Here is a 14,823-nt window from a genome sequence, read left to right on the forward strand (position 1 = left end):
CCTTTCTGCCAGCAGTGAAATGAGAAAGAAATTGCAGGGCTGCACCTTTTACCCCCTTCGGTGCATTGGCGCTGTTCACAATAGCGATATAATGATTAAGAATTGAAGACATTTTTATCTCGTATTTTACCTAAGCGTTTGCACAGTTTTGCTATTTCAGTACCCCAAGTGTAACATGAGCATATAATTTGCACTCGTTATAAGTAAATCGATTCGCATACACAATCTCTACGCACGTATTGTGAGTGGTAAGGGTCCATTGAAAAAATCTGCATAGTTAGCACGTCCTGCTAAATGATATGGTATTCCAAGCATAGTACGGTAAGTTCAAAAACGTGAAAAGTGTTAAGCACGTAAGTCCGATAGGAGTTGTGGAGAAAAACTAAATAAAATTAAAAGTTAACACATTCAATGGCATGATCAGTGTGCTGAAAACGTAAAAAAAAATACTCCCTTGCATGGACATGGGAATGAGGTATTAGCATGCTAATAAGAAGAAATCCCCCAGTTGTAGATATTCAAAACATAACTCACGAACACCTTCAATCATATCCCATTTAGAGGCTCTAAGAACCAGTGCTTCTGAATGTATGTTAACTGTAAATCAGAAAATATTTGTTAAGCAATTTAATTCTTTGCAGGACCCATGGTATGTAAAGTGCTCTCTCCAACTCATTTCCACTCTCTCTGGCCTCTCTGTGTGCGCTGAAGAAGGGTCATTGCCCGAAACGTTGCCTATTTACTGTATATATATTTGAATTCCTTTACATGCCACACACGGTGCTATTGACGAGTGTGTTGAGTTGTTATTTTGTTCGCCATGCTTTGTGCACCACTGCCAACACACCATCACCACCAAATATTTTTGCTTCTGTTTGGTAAGGTGCCCCCCCCCCTCCCAATTCGTGATGGGACCTCCCTCCGCCCCCGCCCACCCTCCACCATCCTGGTGTCGTTTAAAACCATCGCTTTGTTGGCGGCACCAAAGCGATCCACCGGCTTAGAAACACCGGTGCCGTCACGGGACTGGCTGGAAGAACGACCCAGGCGTCAGTTTTCAAAACATTTGTTGCCGTTCCGAAAACCCAGTTGGAGTCTCTGTGGCGGCACGGCTGTCGAGAGGAGGAGCCGGTCAATGGCGAACAAGCCTTGGGGACAATTGTGTTTTGCGTCCGTGTTGTTCGTGACGACGACGGTGAGCGAGTTTCCCGGTTCGGGGGTCGACTCGCCCCATTATCTTCACCCCTTTGGTGGGGTCGATAAAAGGGGGGGACTGGTACCATTGGGTGTGGGGCAGTCAACAACAGTGGGTCAGCCTGTGGAGAAACTGAAGGCCTGCCATGGGAAAACAGTGCCATTGCATTGCGGAAGAACCCAGGCATCTGGGCGTGACATTTATTCCCTTTCTCAAAAGCAGTTGAAGTCTTTACAGCACGGCTGTGAGAGGAGGTGGTGTACAATTTTTAAAAATCTAGATTGAACACTAATTTCTTGAGAACTGCTTTACGTGTTTCGTTTGTTGTCCTCCCCCCGCACCTCCGATTAAGCACGGTTGGCTATGTACGGTACTTGCATAGTGCAAGGAGAAAAACCATCTTTTGATCCGTGTATTGGTGACGACGACGTCGTGAGTCGACCCGTGAGTGGGGCTTAAAGCCCTGCGTCCACCCGACCGCGAGTCGCCCGCTCGAAGCGCCGCGCGCTGTACGTACGTACGTACGTACGTTGAGCTTCTATCGCACCATGTGGAGCCAACCGTGCTGATCGGAGGTGCGAGGGAAGGCCAACAAACTTAACTCAAAAATCAGTTCGAAAGAAATTAGTATTCATCTAGATTTTGAAAGTGCATGGTTCAAGTGGCTTCCTAATATCGGAAGGACGAGCGTTGCAGACGGCCGCAGAAGTGCATTTCAAAGCGTGCGATGACCGTCTCTGTTCGATGGTTAGCCAAAAGCCTCTGCGAGGATGACTGGAGTCTGCATGATTGTTCACGCTCCTTGACGTGATCAGCAAGGTATTGAGGTTTACTTGTGGCGGGCACTTTGTGTGTAATGAGTGCAACCTTATAACGTATTCGTTCGGCAACTGGAAGCCAATGTAGCTCGGCGAGCACTGGACGGACATAGTCTGATCCTGCAGTACCCATCGCGATGCGTGCCAGGGAATGTTGTACATGCTGTGGCTTGGAAATGTTTTTGCCAGGAGTCCCGTAGGGTAGCGAGTTGCAATAACCAAGCCCTGTCGATACTGTGCTGTAAGCACAACCGTCTTGGCTATGCCATGACTCGATAGTGGTGAAATGTGTCGCAGAGCCCTGATATGAAAATTGCAGGACCTGACTATAAACTCAACAAAAATTTGTTTTTATTTTACCAGGTAAGGCCCACTGAGCTTTATAACTCTTTTTTTTTCAGAAGTGGACCTTGCCACAAATTATATCACACCGAAGTAGCTTATCAGGTGTACATTCACAGCGGCCAAATACTCTTAAACGCGTGACGTTGATTTTGAATGTGGAGGGCAAAATCGGAGGACTCCAGAGAAAAATCCACACGACCACGGGGAGAATAGGCAAACCCCAAATATACAGGTGTCTGGGTCGGCGAGGGCTTTAGCCGAAATGTGTGCGCGGAGAAGGGCGTCAGCTGTGGGCCAAGCCGTTGTCCGTTTTGTGTGCGGTGCGACATCGTGCGTCGCTCCGTGCCCTGCCAAATGGTCAGCTGGCAAAAAAAAAAAAATTGCGTGTACAGTGCGTGGCAATCTGGTGTGCAGAATGCGTGGCTTAGAGAGGCTTTGCATTAATAAGGGGCACACGCGCATGATGTGGACACTGTGTGCTGTGCTGCGGCAACGTGTACTCGCGTTAACGCGAAATATAAAATCCGAATAATTGCATTTGCTTCTCTGAATATACTCGCGGAGTCACAGACGGGGGCTGATATGTCCGTACGATTTTTTTCTGCGCAACTGTGCGTATGTGTGTGTTCATGACAGCGGTAGTGTAGTGGTTGGCATACCACGCTACAAACCCGGTGATCCAAGTTCGATTCCCGCTCACGACCAATAACGGTGGCGAATATTTGATCGGGTCCTGTGCCTCTTCTAGGTCGACTCGGCCTCAAATGAGCACCTGGTGCGGTGTGTAAAACATCAGCATTTATCCGGGTGCTCCGATTTTGTTGGAACCAGATCATGGCTGGTCACCACTGACTCGTTCTTTCTCTCTACGAGAGCGAGTGAATGCTGTGCCATGGTTGAGATTACGTTATTATTACTGCTACTACTACTGCCGCTAACGGGGACACATTGATCTTGGTGTGTGTGTGTGCGCATCCACAGATCTCTGGGCACCTTGCACCAGTTTTGCTGCCCGGTGCCACCCAAAGCTGCCGTCCTCACAAACTCTCCCATGCGTTGCAGGTAAAGCAAACACGCGCGCACGCGCGCACGCACGCACGCACACACCTGCATGCATGCACATATGTACGTACGCATATCATGCGCACAGAAACAACGACGCGCGCGCATAAAATTCACACAAGCACACAAACGCACCGTAGATGCACGGAGACAACCACGACAACAATAGCTGCCATTCGCCGATAAGTTGCGGTGATATCACGACCGCGATCGTGCCAGGCTAGCTGCACCTTGAGGCCACTGGACGTGTGGAAGGCACGACAGCACCACGTCCCGGGACAGACCCCGGCCGTCGTGGGTCACTCGCCCCCGAGAGGACGCAACGAGTTTGTCGCGGTGCGGAGCACAGGGTCGACAGCCGGTGCCGGTCGTGGCAATTCCACATTGCTGTCGTGGGGGGGGGGGGGGGGGGATGTCAGTCCATCTGTGTGAATCGTTGTTGATTTTCGACAAAGTCGGTGCTAATTTTATCCGCCCTTGAGTGATTACGCTGATGGGCTGAGTCGAGCCCGACATCTAAACTCACAACTTCTTGATTGTGAGCTGAGCACTCGCACAGCAGGCAGCAATGCCTTAGTCTTTGCATACCTCTTTATATTACACGCAAGCCCGGAGCAGTGGCGCAAGTTGTGGTTAATGTCATGGTGCTGTGACACCACCTAACCAGCAAGTGGAGTTCAATTTCTCTGTCACAGCTAACATCGGTGACGCGTGATGAACCCGAACCTGTTACCATCCAGCGTTGTGAAGCACACAACAACCTCCACTCCGACTCCCAACTTCCACATCCATCTCCATCCACGCCCCACCACCTCCCCCCACCACCACCTCCCCCCACCACCACCTCCCCCCACCACCACCTCCCCCCACCACCACCTCCCCCCACCACCACCTCCCCCCACCACCACCTCCCCCCACCACCACCTCCCCCCACCACCACCTCCCCCCACCACCACCTCCCCCCACCACCACCTCTTCGACGTCCCCAAACATCAACGCCCCCGTGACTAACGCGCACCGCCAAGGTCTCCTGCAGTGCGTGGGTTGATTGACAGATGGGTTTCAAAAGTTGCCGTGATGATGGCGGCGCGTCGGCGTACTCGGCCGCCGAGATCGCTCGCGTCGCATTGGAGGGGACGAAATAGATTTTGTCAACTGTGTGGATTTGGGCGCCGTGATACCTGGGGTTTCTTTCACGGATGGCGCCTGCGATTTAAGACCTTGTCGCATGGATGGCTGGCCAGAGGGCTTGCGGAATAAAAGGGCTTCTTGCGTATAAAGATTTTATTTTTTTATTTCCCCCAACGCCTCGAAACTTTCCCCCCGTATTTTTTGCAAACCCCAAAGGGCAAACGTGTGTTGGCGCGCACCGATTCCATGTTGGTCGTGTCACGAGGGTGGGACATTGTGTTATCGGAGCGGTAGTGGTGAGCGCGCCGCGCTAGGAACCCCGTGAACCGAGCACGATTCCCGCTCGCCGCCAACACCAGTGACGATTATCTGAACCAGTTCTGAGCCTCCCCTAGGTCGACTCAGCCTCACATGAGTACCTGGTGCGGTGTGTAAAAACATCGCCACTGGGGAGACAAAGGCGGCCGGGCGTGGAACTGGCCACCCCCACCCCCTTGTTTGCCGTTCGGGCCTTCATAGGCGCTTGCTCGCTAATAGCTCTTGCCCAAACAGCCTGTTCAGGCTATGCGGGAGATTCTTGTTTTTTGTGCAATGAAAGGTTGATTGTGAGGCCCAGCAATATTTCTCCACGCGTTGTGAATTCTGCTCGTTACTGAGAATCCGTGACCTTCCTCGTGATGCCACCACACTGTCCGTGGCGCGGCTGGCTTTCCCGTCTACGCTCCGCTCACTCTTGCGGTCTCGTCACCGCCGTTTCTGGCTTCAGGTCTTTCCCTTCTCCTTGGTCGTCACTGAACTCTGGGTGCCACTCCAGTGCCTGTCTCCGTAACCTTCCCTCACTCCTCCTCCTCACTCATCACTCCTCCCTCTCCAGCCTGCGCACACGTGTCCAACCCGCAGCGAACTACTCTGCCCGATTTGCATCGACAGCGCTTTCCTGCCACGTGGTGGCAATGCTCCCCTGGAGTCCAGCATATTGTGGAGCACAAATGATGAACCCACGACACCTCGTATGAGCCATCATCGCGCAAACGTCGCTCCTTGCAGCAGTAGCAGCAGCAGTAGCAGCAGCAGTAGCAGCAGCAGTAGCAGCAGTAGCAGCAGCAGTAGCAGCAGTAGCAGCAGCAGCAGCAGTGACTCTTGGGGCTCACCATCGAACAAAGACAGGCTCACTGGTTGTACTTCTGCAGCTGTCTGGAACGTTCTTCCTTCCAATGTTAGGAAGCCACTGGAGCTATGCGCTTTCAAAATCTCGGTTGACAACTAATTTTTTTGGAACTGCTTTTTGCGTTCAGTTCGTCCTTCCCTTGTACCTCACGGTTGGCTATGTATGGTACAAAAGAAGTTCAAAATGCATGCATACTTTTTAACCCGTAGGCTTTCGCGACCATTATTATTCATATTAGAGGTTTTTGGGTTAGATCGCGTAAGTACGAATGTGTCCAAACACTCCACCACCCGACACGGCCAATCGGTAAGGGATTTGTCACGTGAACTAAACACCAATTAGTTTACTACTTCAGCCCACCGGTGTGTTGGAGAGTAAATCCACAACATTTACAATCTGAGTAGTAGTACGACGTTTCGCTGGTAATTACATCAACCAGCATCATCGGGCGATTTGCCAGAATAATGAAGCAATCCACCTGCTTCTGGTCTTAAATCGTGGTGGGGTCGGTGGATCGTGCTTGGTTGGTAAACTGAGTTAGGCAGTACAGCAACTAGGTTAGGATTCTTTGAGCGTTATCCCTCTTGATTGCGACGGGCGTTTTCCCCTCCGGGCGCCCCCACACGCAAAAAAGAAAAAACCTACCGAACGAGAACTTGGCCAAACAACCTCAAGCCCGTCGTTTGTAGCACTGATACGAACGACTTTTCTATATGTGTATATCTTTTTCGCCAGGTGGGTCCTGCAATTGCCAATGAGCAATCTCACGAAACGCACATCGAACAGCACGTTTTAGGAATCGATACACTCCGATTCATGAGGGCGTCGCTCGACCCCTGACCCCGTGATCACTGGCGGCTGCTACGATTGCCACATTGTGAAGAAGGAAATGCTTCTTTGAACAGAAATCGCGGCCATCGGTGGTCAAAATTCGTCGATCCACTGGGAGAGAGCGGTCGTGAATTATCACAGTTTTTTTTGCCATCTCGTGTGCATCGTTTATTTTCATTTGACAACGCTTTGTTCCGTTGGCATTCGCGTAGCATTAACACGGATGTACATTGAACTTCTTTCGCACCGTACGTGGTGAACAGTGCTAATGGAAGGTACTAATTTGCGTGCAATTTGCATATGTCGTTGTAAACGGTTCTTACAACTCGCGATCCGATTCGTGTAATGGGAGGCATAAAAAAAATACATTTTAATGGACAAATTGACTTTCAGCGCATGACTGTTGACTTGCCTGTGGAATGGCACTAATTTTTCACTCGCCCTCCCCGGGATGATGGCCTAAAATGTGCCTGTGACCTTACATCTTTTTTTCTCTCTCTCTCCCAAATGCATGGGGAGTAAATTCATGGATTTATAGAGGTGGAATGTAACTGTGGAACAATGCTAATGACACCGTGAAACGTTATTTATAGCTCCGTTGCTCATGCGAAATTTCCCGTAAAACCATGCGGGGAGGTGGTAGGGGGTGGGGGTGGAGGTGGAGGCACATCTCCTCTCCCTCTAAGAGATGCAGACACCCACGCAGTCAAGCAAAGAGCGGCATCCTTGTAACCAAACGTATGAGACATTAATAGAATGTGCCCACCAATAAAGGTATTCGACGCGGCGTTAACCGTGCATCTGCCGAAGGCGGTCGCGCGTTTTTGAGTAGTGGAGCATTTTATGCACGGTGATGCCAGATAAAAAGATAGATTGCCTCATAATTGCAGCCGACGTGAGTGTTCCGAGCGAGATTTTGTTAAGTCTTGCGCCTGCCAGGTGGTGGTGGCCAAAGTGGCTGAGAGGTCAGAGACGTTGAGCTTTGGCAATTGGTGAGAGGCTGGGTTCAAATCCAGGTTTCAGCCGGTTGTGATTGAAACGGGTTCTCGGAAGTGGAGGGAGTTGATCGTCCTCGGCTCGGTCATCAATGACGCACTGCGTTTTGGTCCCACACTAAATTTTGACTAAATTTCAGCACTGACAATTCATGCATTTGTTGTACTGTCGTACTACAAGCAAATAGTATTTTTGTGTGCGTACAATATGGGAAAGTGCTGCCCTCTACTGTGTCAACCGGAGGTCACTTGAAGGGATATCTGGTGGCAGCTCTGTGATATCAACTTCCGTGGGCCGATCTCGAACAGAAAGCGTTGCAACTGTTCTTCGAGCAATCAGAATGGTTACTCCGTCTCCGAACACGATGCCGACAGTGGAAGGGGGGTAAAATTGTTGCGGAATTACAGGATGAAAGTGAAACCGGTTGATTTAATTGTTGAGCCAGGCTGGGCAAGGACATAATCCACGTTACACCCGGGCAACCAGAGAACACAGACCAGATATTTCTTGACTTATCACTATAACAACAGCATCACGAATTCAAACAAAGAGCAAATATGCGATTGAAATTATTCCAGGTGGCTTGGTGTGCAGGGTTTCACAGGCTCCCATCCTTGCAGCCCATCGTGGTCCACTTTTCCATCGTTCACCAAATCTTCTCAATCATACTGCTATTAAAAAATAATTCACACATGCCTCGAGCTTCCTGGCTAGCTGCCCCAACAGTGATTCTGTAGTTAGTGGTTGCGGGCAAGTTCCCACCAAAACTAGCTGGGTAACTGGCTAAATGTGTAGCAAATAAACGTTCATTGAACTTGAAACGGCGGGAGAAATATGGAAGACTTGATACGAATAGACAGCGAAGAGGTGGGAATGACGAATGCAGAAGACTTCACGGTGCATTTATAATTGCTTTAGCTTTTTAATGTGTGCTCCTAGTCATGTAATTATTTCGCTGGACTATTCCTTAATTCCTAAAGAATATAAAAAAACCTCACAGTAAAGATTTTCTTGCCGTTTCATTATTACATAAATAAAGATACATTTTAGGGCTCGAAGTACAGGAGGCGGATTGTGTGAAGAGCATGAACATGATGACAGCTGTCCCTTATTTCCGTTGCAGACCGACGGCTTCTCTACTCGTGATGTGTATATATATATAATCACGTGGTTACGAACTGCATGCGCCTGGTGATTGTGAAATACGTGACAAGCCCACCAGTGGCTGTCATTTGGAGAGATGTCAAATTTCCTCTCCCGACTCTCATGTGAACAGTTAACCCACGACCGCACGCTCATTAAACAAAAGAAATAGTATAAACTATTTTCATTTAACCAGGTGAGGCCCTCCTGAGCTATAGAGCTCTATTTCAGAAGCGACCTAGCCAATGATAGCTCAACAAAGTGGCTTGTCATGTGGAAGTTTATAGCAGCCAAATACTCTAAACGTGTGTTGATTCTAAATGTGGAGGGAAAAACTGGAGAATCCGGAGAAAAGTCCACGTGACCACAGGGAGAGAGACATGCAAACTCCAAAATAACACTACAGGCGTCGGGGTCGGGATTGAACTCACGACCTTCTACGTACCAGGCGAGGTAGTTGATATCTCGCCACTGTGACACGGGCTAACCCACGTGACATTTGTTCCTCATCGATGGCAAGAATGGAAATGTTTTTTGTGGTCTGTTGCTGTGCGTCACACTCGTACTATATTAGAAAAAAAAGTTTTCTGGCTGGATGACCTGGGTGGATTCCTGTCTGGCTGCGTGCCGTGCCCCCAGGTGCCCGTGCATGTGGGTGGCATCGCCCGCGTCCCACAGTGTTGAACCGCGTCTCCCGTGGCATAGTTAGAGAAGGCCCTTCATCCAGCAGTGAATTGACACTGTTCTCTCAATTATTGTCGTTTTTTTTTCGAAAAACTTTGGCTGGCTGGCTGCAGGGATTGATGGACCTCATGTCCAAAGGGCGTGCGGTCCGCGAGCACTAAAATTAGTTGTCTACGCTCTCAGAGAATCGGGCGTCCAATCACGGGTGGAGAGCAATGTCTGGTCCAAGCGCGTGTTGCACGGACCAATGGGACAAGCCGTGGACACGCAGCAAGCCGAACGGAGCACTCCGATTGGCCGAGAAGATTCCCGTCCGCTCTTCTGCACCGCTCCCCACAGGTCCTCGGGGAGGCCTGTGGTTGATGGTTATGCAACAGACTACAGATTGCCTCGCGCTCTGATAACGATGGGAAAATGTAATAAGCAAACAATGAAGGTGATCGTCTCGGGAATTTCCCTGTCTCGGCGCACATTCTGAATTCAGTCCCTCTGTTTTCTTCATCATCATCATCATCATCCTGTTCAATTCAGCTCCGCCAGCGCCGTCATTTGAAAAAAAGAAAAAGTCTCCGAACCATTTGTAAATATATATCTGTGTGTGTGTGTATTTGCATTCGCGTATTCCAGCCGGCGTGGATCTCAGTGCTTCTAGAGATTGACTTGCACTCGGCTGGGGGTCGACTCAGCCTGCCATTGTCTCTCACAGGTGTTGGTGAAATCGGTACCTCTTCTTCGTAGGAAGCCGATGAAAACGCATTACTTTTTTTAGGACTGCTTTTGTGTTTAGTTCGTTGTTGTCCCCCACCCACCCACCCCCCACACTTACAATTAGCACAGTTGGCTACGTGCGGTGCGAAAGAAGTCCAACATGCATGCATGTGAAACAGTCCTCCGGATTGCAACCGACATCGGAAGCTCAGCAGGTTATGAGCCTGGTCAGGGAACCGCCACGCACGGATATGTTGTCAGGCGGCTGTTGAGCTATGTGCTGTTGAACTTCGTGCAAATAAATGCATCAAGTGCTGTACTCTACTCCTACGCTGCACACAGATATGCTCCTCCCGCTCCTTCGCCAACCTGCGCCGACCAGCGGGGTGAAGTATGGTCTAAACAACTCCCCCGTCAGTCGCACGGTGTGTGGGGAAGCGACGCCCCCTCGCTCAGTGCTGGATTAACAAAAGGGCTGGACGTGCACATGTGGGAATATCAAAAGTGTAAATTTCTGGGATTAACTGGCGGCCCAGCCTTAGGAATGTGCAATTGCCACCACTCTGCACATGGAGATGAGTTTCACCTGAATGCTATTTTAAACCTTGGAATTGTTTTTCAAATAAGAACGGACGATAGTAACTATAAACATAAAAAAATAACATTTCCCCCAGAGCAGGACAAAGCTGTGTTGGTTCCACCTGCTAGAACGAAGCATCACAGTTCTTACTTTAGCCAGGCAAGGATTAAGATCCGTTGAGACAGCGTCTCTTTATTAGAGGCAAAGGATTGGTTTTCCATGTGTTGCATGATTTAATGTCGTGTTCAAAATGATGATCAGTTTTACTTCCTGAGATGTTCAGTACACATGAAAATGATTCTGTTTGCATGAGACACGGATGTCTCTTGAACAGATACTAAATTAGAAAAAAAAACATGTATTAATAATCTTGGAAGAAACACTATTTATATAAAACAATTACATATGAAGGTTGCCTATGTAGCCATATAGACCAGTGGAGCAAGTGCCTTAGCAGGCACCTCATCAAGACAAGTCCACATTGGAGTGGTGTGGCCAGCACCACGCCTGGCCACTTTCATCTCCTGGCTGCTGATGTTAGCACATTGCACCAGGTACCCATTTAAGGCCGAGTCAACCTCGGGGCTGCCTCAGACTGGTTCAGATATCACTCACAACTGATATTGGCCTCGGCCAGCAATCAAACTCTGGTGACCATGCTTTGTAGCACTGTGCGCTATCCACCGTACCACCATTCCCCAAATACTTGCCGTGTAGCCATTAACAAAGTGCAGGGGTGAGTGCCGTTAGCGAGCACCTATCAAGGCCGGCATGGCGCGAGAGGCTGTGGTGTGGCTAACACCGTGCCCTGCTGGCTTTGTCCCACTGGTGCTGATGTCAACCTCGATGAGGCCCGGCCAGGAGCCGTCCCGACATCACTTGCCACCTACATTGGCCATGGCTGGGAATCGAACCCTGTGTCGCCAGGTTCATTCATGCATTCATTTGCTCTGTGATCACACACACACACGCGCACAAAATGTTGGAAATCTCTGCTGCATTGGAGCCTTAATCTGGCACTGCAAATCAGGGGTAAATAAATGAAGCTACATGCCGGAGGAGATGGGCAGGAAGGATAAGGAGCAAGCGGTTTACAACGTGCGCCTAATGAGAGGCTGGATTGAATTGTACAGTGCTCTTGTAAACACTAATTACGCCTTCTCTTGCCGCCCACCCAAACACCCACAGAGACTCCGACTCCATGCATCAGTTCTGCTGCGCAAAGCCAAGCGCTTCGGACGCCTTAAACAGGTGAACACCCCCCCCCCCCACTTTGCCCCCCGCATTCTCCGCCATCTGCCTCCCCTGCTCCTGTGACCTGTACGAACACCACCTATCCGCCGCCAAGTGGCAGGGATGCCACCACGGCGCCCGTGCCAGGCCAGGTGCACTTTGAGGCCACGTCTAGTGCCGAAGGCTCCGCTGACCGGGGAGGGTCATCGTGGGAGAGACCGATCCCGGCAGGTGTCACGGGTTGACCGACCGTGATGGCTGGCAGATGCACCACCCGTGCCCCCCCCCCCACCCACTACCGTGCCAAAACTCGCTGCGTTGTAGCCGCCAAGCGCCTGTGACACCGCCGTCGTCACCGCCGGCAAACACGGAGAGCCACCGGCCGCCAATCTCTCCCTTAATTTCCGGCGACGTTTCGGCCGCACGTTCATCGGGGTGGAGGGGGGGGGTGCCCCCGGGAGTGGGGGAGCAGCCGGGCCAGCTCTGCCTGCCTCTGCGTTGCCGCAGCGCTGCCGGAGCGCTGCTGGTAACGTTCCGTGTGCCGGAGCCTGACCTGTGCGCAGTTGCACGCGCACGCCTTTGATCTGGCGTTTTGGGGGGTGGGTGGAATAAAAAAGCGTTTCGTGCTCCTCTGACGAGAGACACCTCCATTCGCCGCTCCTTTCCAAAAGCTCGCCTCATTATCCTCCACAGAATTGTCCAGGGCCTCGTTTGTGCAGTGCCCCCCTCCCCCCTTTCATTTGTGATCACACGGAATACATCCAATTCATGTCAAGGAAACGGCCTATTCACACACCATCTTGAGAGGGATTAACTATTTCCACTCTACCCCTACACTCATCATCATCATCATACCACCTACAAGGTCTACAAAGTTACCGGCTAGCCATCGCCCACGCACAGAGACGGAGTGCCGCTCGACTTTGGGTGGGTGTGTGGAGGGGAGGGGAGGCGGGAGGGGGACGACGACACGGTTTTTGGATTATGTCATTTCAACGAAAAATTTAATTTCCGCCTCCTGCAATTCGCACCGTTCGTGAGCGTTATCACGAACGGAACGGCATAGAAAACCACACGAGCAGGTGGCCGGGCCCAGTATCGGCACAAATACCAATGGGCCCCCCCCCCCCGCTGCCCGCTTACCCCCCCCCCCTACCCTGCACTTACTTCCTCTCGGGGTAAAACCATCAACGCCATCGCACATTCACTTCCCTGTTCCTACGCGGCGGAAACTGCACCCCTCGGTGTTGCCGCTGCCACCGCGTCCACCCCCCCCCCCCCCCCCCCCTCGTGGTAAACTCACTCGGCGACGCCGCTGCTGCTGCCACGTGGGCAAGCGGGGAGGGGGGGGGGCCCTTTGTGAGCCGATGGGACTTTCAGGGAACTCAATTTGCCGCTGGATCCTTGTTCGCTCTGCACTTCTCGGTTGTACTTCCCCACCCACCACCCCCGCAACTCCGATTTAGCGCGGTTGGCCATGTACGGTGCGAAAGATGATCAACGTACTGTACATAGTGCATTGTGTCCCTCCTTGTCTGCACGAATCCCCGAAATGGCTCTCGGGACTCGCCTGTTTTTTCAGCTCGAAGCGTGCGGTTGGAGCGTCTCGCCTCAATAAGTGGAAGGTTGCAGTTTAAAACATTGGCTGGGGTCGCGGGGGTGGACTCTGCCCATCATCATCATTGGTGATGATCATCACTCCGTCCATCATCAATCATCATCCGTCTGAGGTTGATAATTAAGTGCCACGTAGTGGGGAAATCGGCATTGAGATTGTCTGTGGCGTCTTCCCAGCGTGGAGTCGGTGAAGCAATTCCTGAATAGATTTTTTTATTTTTTCCTAAACTCCCTGTACGTGCAATCTATACTCTTTGGTTCTTTCGGTAAAGTCACTGTAGGTATAACATAATTTGAATTAACGTGCAATATAATTGTGCGTATAAGAATTGAGCAATAGTGGCTATGACCGCCCCGGTTGGTGGATTGCAGAAATGTCGTGAAACTCGTCCCATGGGTGTAGACGTTCCGATCATACCGTGGATTGCTAGGGTATGGGAGTTCAATAAGTGGATTAATCTCCATCTGTTTCCATTCGCACGGGGGATTGAATGTTGCCCCCTCACGCGTGCGCGCGTAAGTTTTCTCCAGGTTTCTCCCACATGCATAAAAACTCGTGGATTGATTGAAAAAAAAATTATTGTTAAAATATTAAATGTGCAATTAGCACCAAGCACATATCATTTGTGCATTGATTTAATAAATTAAGTCAATGCTTCTTTATTATCCAGCAAGTGTTGGACATTCCTCATCTCTGTTATGGGCCCCGAGTCTGTAGTGGCAGCAATTCAACATTCCTATGATGGGGAACAGAATTTCCAGAATATTGGCTTCAATTTCCAAATCAACTTTACGATTGATTATAATTATAGTGCTGCAGTGTTGCGTTTTAATAATTTATAATGTAGTGTGTACTGTACAGCAGTCCCTCTGTTAACTTCTTTAATCTGTTCCACGAAAACAACTGTGAAACGAAATAACTGTCAATCGAATATCGGAATTACATGCATCACGTAAACATTACCGTTAATCAACATTGTAACGTCAGTCGAAGCCATGGGGTCCTATGGGAGGCGAAACGCTCACTGAAAACCCGTTAATCGATCTCACTGTTAACCGAGAAACTGCTGTAGATATGTTTTTGCAGGGAGGGGTGAAGATTTAGTGTCCATAGCCGATAGGAAAACATGCAATTAGCACCAAGCACCTATGATTTGTGCAAATTAATTCTGAGCTTTCTCCTGCGGGGCATATTAATCGTAAGTGCGCACCTTCTGCGTCAGAGTGTACGTTAAAGAGATCCTGTTGCGTTATTCAAAAAAGGAAGGAGTGGGCCAATGTCTGCTGCCATCGCTGGGCAAATTTGCCAAAT

The 14,823-nt window shown here is 50.2% G+C and overlaps 1 protein-coding gene across 1 annotated transcript in view; it reads left to right on the forward strand.

The window, feature by feature from the left end:
- The window catches only part of LOC144731737 (uncharacterized), an 81,416-nt gene that overhangs the window by 21,453 nt on the left and 45,140 nt on the right, over positions 1-14,823 (forward strand). Inside the window, exons 2-3 of the mRNA XM_078612944.1 lie at positions 3,340-3,420; positions 11,850-11,912. Of these exons, the coding sequence (XP_078469070.1) occupies positions 3,340-3,420; positions 11,850-11,912 (144 nt within the window). The remainder of the gene's footprint in view (positions 1-3,339; positions 3,421-11,849; positions 11,913-14,823) is intronic.

Source organism: Lampetra planeri, chromosome 40 (assembly GCF_965212315.1).
Source record: "Lampetra planeri chromosome 40, kcLamPlan1.2.h2, whole genome shotgun sequence".
Classification (NCBI taxonomy): Eukaryota; Metazoa; Chordata; class Hyperoartia; order Petromyzontiformes; family Petromyzontidae; genus Lampetra; species Lampetra planeri.